The sequence below is a fragment of the Hydra vulgaris genome, chromosome 12 (genome assembly GCF_038396675.1).
Source record: "Hydra vulgaris chromosome 12, alternate assembly HydraT2T_AEP".
Lineage (NCBI taxonomy): Eukaryota > Metazoa > Cnidaria > Hydrozoa > Anthoathecata > Hydridae > Hydra > Hydra vulgaris.
Window position 1 is genome coordinate 78079645 of NC_088931.1, and position 8694 is coordinate 78088338.

Consider the following 8694-nt stretch of genomic DNA (forward strand, 5'->3'; position numbering starts at 1 on the left):
TGAAAAGTTATTTTATATATTACCAAAGCCAATAAAAAAAAAGACATTTGAATTACTCCAAATTCGTTATGATTACAAAAGATATATGATTGTGATTCGTTATGATTACCAAAGATGTATGATTGTGATTGTTACCAAAGATATATGATTGCGATTACCAAAGACATATGATTGTGATTCGTTATGATTACCAAAGACATATGATTGTGATTTCAGAACAAAAAGGAAAATTATGAAATAGTTTAAGTCAATTATTAAATTTTATAAAAATTGTTAAAAAAAAGTGTTTACTAAATAAATAAATATTTTGTTTAGAATTATTAATTATAACAAAGATTACTTTTTTTATTGGTTACTTTATTACATTATTACTTAAATTCTGCTATTTTTTTGAAATTATTTGCAAATTTTACCCTATTTTTTTAAGAAAATATTAATTTTTCTTAAGTATAAAATAACTTAACCAATAAATCATAATTTCGTTTCCAAATTAAAATTTTTTGTTCTTTAAACATGTTTTTTAGTCTAAAAGGGTATTTTCTATTAAAGCCTTAAGATTAAAAAAACTACAACATTTTATGTCTTCTCCTCCTACTTCCGCATTTAAAACATTTTTAATGCTAATACTAGAACTACGGTTACAAAACAAGATTACAAGATTACAAAAGATTACAAATTGAAACAAAAGAATATTTTTTATATATAAAACTACCATTATATTACAACTAGGTTACAAATAGTCTAAGCTTATAAATGCTTCAGGAAACTCTTTTAACTTATAAAAAGGTGCTTTATTAATAAAATGATGTTTAATTTTTAAAAGAGTTATAAAAGAGTGCTTAGTTTATAGGATGGTTGCATTAGAAATTTGTCGTAGTAGGGGACATCAAACTGTTTTGATTCAACGCAATCTTTTTTTTGGGTTAACTTAGTTTTATCTGTTAGCAGTTTTTCTCGCAATACATTACAGTTTCCATTTGGGTAAACAAGATTTTCTATTGACGAAATTTTGTTTACAACAAATTGATCAGTATAAGAATCATTTTGAAAATTATTATTACGATTATTAAAAGGACTTGAATGGGGAGATGTGTTTTTAATTTTTTTAGAAACAATTGGCGAAATAAACGGCGACGAAGGTTGTTTATAAACATTGCCGCTAGTACTATGTGTAGAGGCCGGTGCCGGTGGTATATATATGCGATTTTCATACGTGGAATAAGTAGTCCTAGAGCATTTGCTATTGTTTGTTATTTTAGGATGCCTCTGATTCGAAGAGACCGGTCTGTCACTTTGATAATCGCGTGATGAAAGAGACTCTTCGTAAGCTGAGTCATACTGACCTATTGAGTTACTCAGCCTCAAACTTCTATGATTTGCAACATTATGATGAATTATAGTGGGATTAACCTCTACAAAATTTTCTTCTAATGAACCATCTTTTTGGGCAGGTTCAAACGTGTGGTTTTCATTACTTTTAGATAACTTGCGATCATTCACGGGGGTTGAAAATGGAGACATTTTGTCCATATTGGCTGCGCTAGTGGTTCTTCGAAATACTTGATTTTGATTTGCAAAGTATTCAAATGCACCTTGAAGATTATCAACTGATTTTGTTTTTTGAAAAATATTTTTTAGAGAACTACTTGAGCCAAAGCGGTTTTTATTACGCATCATTTGTGTTTGAATAGTTGAATAGTCGTTTGTTGACTGTGCACGACGTCTTGGTACATCAATTTCTTTTTTGCGAGAAAATCTGTAGAGTAAACCTTTTTTAAGTCTAGCATACACATCTTGAATAGAACTTTCTTGAAATAATGAAAAGTTACTTTTTTCTTCTGTTTTCCAAACGCGTTCTTTCAGACTTAGAAGTCCAGAAAACAATGATTTTTTCTTTTTTTCTTCTTCAGTTTTTTCATCACCTTCATTTACAATTTTTTTAATTTCTTTTTTCATCTTTTGATCTCGTCTTAAAAAAGTTTTGATTGTTTTTTTATTAGATTTATTACATTCAACATTTTTAATGATTTGGTCCAGTACGGCTCGTTCTTTTGGGTTCCATGTTCCACAAAATATATCTTTATTGTTCATTTTTATAGTTGCCGTTGACAAGGAATGTTTTTTAACATTTGCGTGAGACTTTACTTTGGCTTCTTTAAAATTTTCCTTGGAAATTTTTTCACATTGGTTTTCAATCTTCTTTTGGCTTCTTTCAAGTTTAATATCTTCATCCAACCGTTTGTTGTTAGATCTCTTTCGATACCTGAGTGGAGTTTTTTCCAAACTGCTTTTTTCACTAGGTGATTCTGTCGCGTCTAGAGCTGACAATCGACTTGATCTTCGTTTGTCCCGTTCTGATTTGGTTTTTTTGCGATTAACAAAATGGCGTTCTGGAAATTGTTTTGTTCTAGATTTTGTACCTGCATTTACATTAAAAAATTTGATTAAAATACCCATAAAGCATGCGTGAAAAAAAGCTTATTTTAAAAATTGAAAATAAAATTCACCTAAGCGTGAACCAAATGAAGAATCTGTTACATAACCTGTTTCAATATCTTCGTTATAATCCGTATACTCTGAGATTTGTTTTTTATCTATCAAACCATCGTCGTTCAAAAAATATGTCATATTTAGAATAAACCAATAATAGGAAATTTGAACGGTTTGAAAAACAAAACACTTTACACAAGTTTCTAATAAATAATCAAATTTGTTTCAACGTTTGTTATTCATCATCTTTTATTCATCGACGTATTCCATTCATCCTCATTTGAACCATTTATATACTGAGTCACATGAATGATACGTTTTTCTAAAACTGTCTTTTTTGATTAATAGTTTATCTATTATTAATTAAAATAATTAAACAGTTTTACTATTTAATTTTTCAATATGGATACGTCTACTTTTAATTACAAGGTAATTATTTTTAAAAAGAAATAATAAATACATTTTAAGGAGTATTTAATAATGTTAAAAAAGTTGAAAGACGTATATATTATAAAATGGCAATGCATATAAAATATGACAACCTGTTGGCGATAATAAAAAAATTCTGCTTTTTAAATAATAGCTGGTTTAGTAGTCAGAGTTAAAGTATGAAAAAGTTAAAGTAAAGAAGCTAACATTTCTTTTTCAAAAACAAATTATTGTAACCTGATTTCTTAAGTGAGTAAATTTTTTAGAGTAGCCAAAGGTGAGGACAGTTAAGAAAAACTCTAAGAATTCAGTATCACAAATATTGTTCACCATTGCGCGATTGTGTGAGTGTGTGTGTGTGTGTGTCAGAAAATGTGAAGGTGTTCCTATGTGTTTTTGCATACTTATGTACTTTAAATTTTTTGATAGATATGTCGTAATCTTAAAAAGTAAACGATATGCTATTAATGATTTTCGTAATGTTGTTTTAAAAAAAGTTTTGAGTAACTACATTTTTACATAAAAAGATCGATTTATGCAACGAAAAAAAGATTCATTTTCAGTTTGTCGTATATGTACAAACCTTTTCCCTATATTTAATATTAACAACTTGATTCCGTATAAAGAGTTTTTTTTTTTTTTTAATTTTCATTAGGGTGGTCTATTTTAAAAGTTTATTGAAATTTTAACCGGGGTTTTTACCGATGATAAAATATGATCTAAAAATGTTTTAAATCAAACTAACAATCTAAAACATCTAAAATCATCTAAAAATCTAAAACAAACAAATATTTTGAATTTAGGACAATTTTTAGATCTCTCCCCAAATAATGGAAATTAGAATGACGGATTGCGTAAATGTTGGGCAACGTTTTTATCCACTAATTGTTATTGTTTCTTAGTGGGGTTCACAATTTAATTATTAATCATTAAGAAATAATTATACGAAACTTGATTAATTTACAAGAAATAATTATACGAAACTTGATTAATTTACAAGATTAATTTGCACATACTCCTCAAAAGATTTATTAAAATAGTGATAAATATACAATTCATGACGTTACTGAAATGTTGTTTTTTCGTTTGTTTAAAATTTATTACAATTGATTTCTTGAGTAATATGCTCCTTTAAAGCTTTTTCAATGCTTATCCACGTTCTGAGCAAGTTGTTCTCTTTCTACGGGATTAAAACTTTTGTCTTTGTACAAAATTGATAACTCACTCAGCAAAATGTCTCCTATATGCTTGATACCTCGCTCTACAATATTGTTGGCAACCTCGCTCTACAATTTTTTGGAACGTTGAACAGCTGTACACGTTTCTTTTAATAAATGTCTTTTTAAAATTTTCAGCGTTTTTGCAGATTTGCGATGTTTTTTTTTCTCTTTAACTGAAAAGTCCATCTTCTTTGTCTTCTTCCGTAATATCTAAAGAAAATTTGGTACCCTCGTTGATTTTATTATCATTAGTAATTATTAGGCTAATTTTTTCGGTTTTTAAGGTGTTGTTTCTTATTTTTTATTGTCTTTAGCAAGCATTTTGTCTACCCTAGCCATAGAGCCTACCTGAGAAACCTTTCGTTGGCTTTCGTTGGCTTTCGTTGACTTTCGTTGACTTTCGTTGACTTTCGTTTCGTTGACTTTTTAGGAATTCTCAGTCAATAGGAGTGTTTTAACAATGAGTAAGTGTCTGTTTGAGATATATCAAATAGACTGTCCAGTTTCAATGTAAAAGATGTTGTTTTTTTACTTTCTTTTCCTTTTTTAGCTTTTTTTTCAGTAATTCTTTTCACTGTCACATATTCGGTTATCAATTAGACAATCTGATCAACACAGTCCTTCCTGCTTGACTTCGTTGGAATACGAGCAGTTAACCAAAAGTTTATAATGATATCACTAGTTAGATAATTTGTAATCAGTCTTGTTTCTTTTATACACTCCCGCGAAAAGTGTGGAATTATAATTCCAAGCAAAGTGTAGATGTCGTAACTTGCACAGTTTTGTGGAGTAGTTCTAAGAACTCTCGTAATTTTCTAGAAAACTACGAATTCTTAATAGTTTAAGTTTTTGCTCACAAAAACGCACCACACATGCGTATAAAAAATAATTCCACGTTGAGAAGCATAAAGCAAATTAACAAATCTATTTTGATGAGTTCATTTTTTTTTGTGGATAAATTTAAGCAATAGTTTGGAGTAGGTAGTTTAAGAATGTATTAATGTTATCTTGTAATACAAGTTTTGGAACCATAGCTAAGTTAAGGTTTCATTTGCAGCAATATAAAGACAACGGCCAATTGAGTATACCAACTTATTATTGTCAAGAAAGTTGAAAAAGTTCTATATTTTTTACTACATTGTTTAATTTCGTTCGTCATTTGAATTCTTATCACCTAAAGAATACTGACGTCAATCTTAAAACAATTTTAGTTGCAGACAAAACCCAAGTAGAAATTTGTGTATAGACAGCTCTGAGCCTTACACAAATTATTTATAAAATAATTCTATTAGGACTTTTAATTCGGTCTTGTCTGTAAACTTGTTAGATTTTTTAATGAATGTTAAAGCTCAAGGGGCATCACTTGTCACTCAACTTTGTGGTAATAGCACTATACCTTATGGTATCACTCCTACAATCGTCCAGTCGTTTAACAATATGGCAGGATAATTTTCAAATTATTTTAAAAATAGAATATAATAGCAGTTTGTTATTAGCTGGTGTTGATTTTGCCATTGTTGACAAAGTTTCACAGAATATGGAGCACAAATTAAGACAACGCAAAATTCCCCTTGATTTTTTCTCAACACATCATTTTATTGGTTCTTATTATGCAGAACATACTTTAATGGTGAACCATTAACCACCTGAAGTTATTTATTGTATGCCACAATTAGAGTCACATTGTGGAATTACCAATTTTGTGTATCAATTTCAATACGTTTATGTGAGAAAACATTGTTTAATTTACTTTAGAATAAGAATTACGTTGAGGCTTTCATGCATAACAAATGCAGACCTGGAGTGTTAAGTGATTTTTCTGATGGAATTCGTCTGGAGCATTATCTTTTATGTACCTTCACCGCGCAATCGTTTGACCTCTTCCCATAATTTTTTGCGACTCTCTATTGTTTCCTTCGCGAAATCTTCGTTGATAAACACACCAGTACCTTTAAAGTTTTTAACGGCGTTTAGAATTCTGTTCTTGTCCTGATAGTTTAAGAGTTTCTGAACTATTGATCTGGGTATTTTGCTATCTCTTGTTTTTCCTACTCTATGTACTCTTTCTACAACTACTTCGCTGTTTATTTAAGTTGGTTTTTGAAAATATCTTTTACTGTATCTTCACAATCAGCCCAGGTTTCATTCGGTTTTTCTTCTACTCCATCTATTCGGAGGTTATTTTGTCCTGATCTATATTCTAAGTTGATTGTTTATTTGCTCAAAATGTTCAACTCGTTATCATGGCATTTCTTAATTTGTTTTATCTTTTCTATTTGGTTTGTTTCTTGAAAGTTTAATGTAGTTTTAACATCGCCTAAGTCTTTTTGAATATTCATCACATTGGATTTATTGTTATTTACATAAATTTCGATTTTTTCAATTCTTTCGGTTAATATTTTTAAGTTTGCACTCATTATCGACGCAAAGCTCTTTTCTTGTTCTTTTAACAACTTTTCTGTTTCTTGCAGTATACATATTTTTTGTTCCTCCAATTTCTTGATAATTAACTTTTCTATATTTTTAAACGAATTTTCGAACAAAAAAAACTCAACCAAAACAATCACGTTACGTGTTCTTGCATTGTTTATGTATACTGTTACCTTGATTTTTTAAAAATTTTTGCGAAAATTTTTTGTTGTGGTATAAAATATTTTTTAAATGTTATCTATAAAAAAGTTCGTGTAAAAGCCCTAACTGGGATTCGCGGCTATGTGTGATTTTTTACAATGCATATTATAGAAATTTTTCTGTTCTTTCTTTGTAATAAGTGAAATTACATTTGGTCCGTATGTGCTGTTTAGTTTTATTGAGTATTCTAATGGTTTTTATTGTTATTGTTGTTGTTTTACATTACATTTTCATTGCTTTTAGAAATTTTTCAATTATTAGTAGATTATTATGCCTCCTAGATGTAGGGAAGATATATCTATTGATTTGATATTAGCAGTTATGAAGCAGCATGTTGGGGATTTCTCATGGTGCTGTTGGATTAATTATAAGTGTACCTATACGTAAAAAAAATTTGGGGGGGGGATGGGGGAAACATTTTGACATTTTTAAAAAACTTTGGTAGATGCTAGCAAAATGCAAGTGTTCAATTATGATTCTGATTTGATTTCTGTTTTAGAAATACAAAGAAGATGGCTCATTGGATTCCTACAGGAGAAACGGTGGGAGAAAACGTATCTTGTCAAAACGAAGATCTCCCACAAAGTCAAGCAAATGCTTACAACAAGAACTTCGGAGCAGGGGAATCAATGCAGCTACCTTAACTATCCGTGAGAATTTAATCAGCATAGGATTGGTGCTACGTTTAGCCCCAAAAAGTCCCTGCTGACTGACAGACACCGGAAGCTACGACTGGCTTTTGCGAAGAAGTTCATGGGGAAGAATGCAGACTTTTGGAGAAATATGTTGTTCACAAACCAGAATCTTCATTAGGAATGACAATAGGAAAATTAGGTTGAGGAGAAAAACTGGAGAAAGATTTAAATTTGTGATGCCCACTGTAAAGCATTCTGCTGCTGTAACGATATGGGGAGTATTTTCTGCTGGAGGGGCTGAATTTATTCGTTTTCTGGAGCCTGATGAGACTTTCAATGCAAGGTGGTACTTGAAAGTGTTAGAGAGTCAGGTCAGTAGGTTATCCAGAATTCTTTTTGGGGCTAATCAGGAGTTTTGGATTCAAGATGATGGTGCACTCTGCCATAGGTCTAAGCTGGTTCAAGACTTTATTAAGGGTAAAGGCTGGCAGACTTTGGATTGGCCCCCTCAGTCTGCTGACTTGAATCCAGTTGAAAATATCTGGTCAGTATTAAAAAGGAAGGTTTAGACACGCACTTTTAAAAATACCACTGAACTCAAGGACAGAATTAATAGAGTTTGGAATCATGAACTTTCACTTAATTTGTTTGAAAAATTAGCATTGTCAATGACTGATAGGCTTAAAGCTGTAATCAGTGCCAAAGCCTATTCAATAGACTACTAATTGATGTTTTTTTATATATGGACTTTACTTAACTGTATTATTCTTGTGTTTTGTGTTCAATATTGTGTGCATTGGTTAATGAAATCCTTAGATCAGTTACCATTTTTACAAAATTCAAGGGTGTCCACAATTTTTCCGACAGTAGTGTAGAATAAAATCAAGAACAATAATTAAAAAAAAGAGGAGAGGTTTCTTAGGGAAGAAATTTAACAGTCTTGACAAAAGAAATATTGAAATGGAGTTAAATGATAATCCTTCTGTAACAACTTTGATTGATTCAAGTACTAGAACTGTCAATAATAACTCTGTAAACAACGAATCTGGATTAAATTTATTTTCTACATCTGTATCTGCGAAGAAGGTAAAGCCAATTGAATGTTCCAGAGTTTTTACAAGAATGAAAATATCTGGATATAGGATTATAGATTGCTCTATATTATGTGACATATTTAGTGCTTTAGCATGTCCTCAATGTGGCAAGTGTTCATCCTTGTCATTGCCCGAAAAAATGCAAGATAAAAAAAGGACTTGCCTTAAAGTTACTTATAAAGTGCTTTAACTGCA

General features: G+C 30.3%; 1 protein-coding gene across 1 annotated transcript; it reads right to left on the reverse strand.

Annotated features, from left to right (window-relative positions):
- Positions 1–676: 676 nt before the first annotated feature.
- Positions 677–2740, reverse strand: LOC101239045 (J domain-containing protein DDB_G0295729). Its single transcript, XM_065814539.1, has 2 exons — positions 2508–2740; positions 677–2420 (listed from the first exon to the last, which is right to left on the reverse strand). The coding sequence occupies exons 1-2, from the start codon at positions 2626–2628 to the stop codon at positions 826–828; spliced, it is 1716 nt and encodes a 571-aa protein (XP_065670611.1). The 5' UTR covers positions 2629–2740; the 3' UTR covers positions 677–825.
- Positions 2741–8694: the final 5954 nt, after the last annotated feature.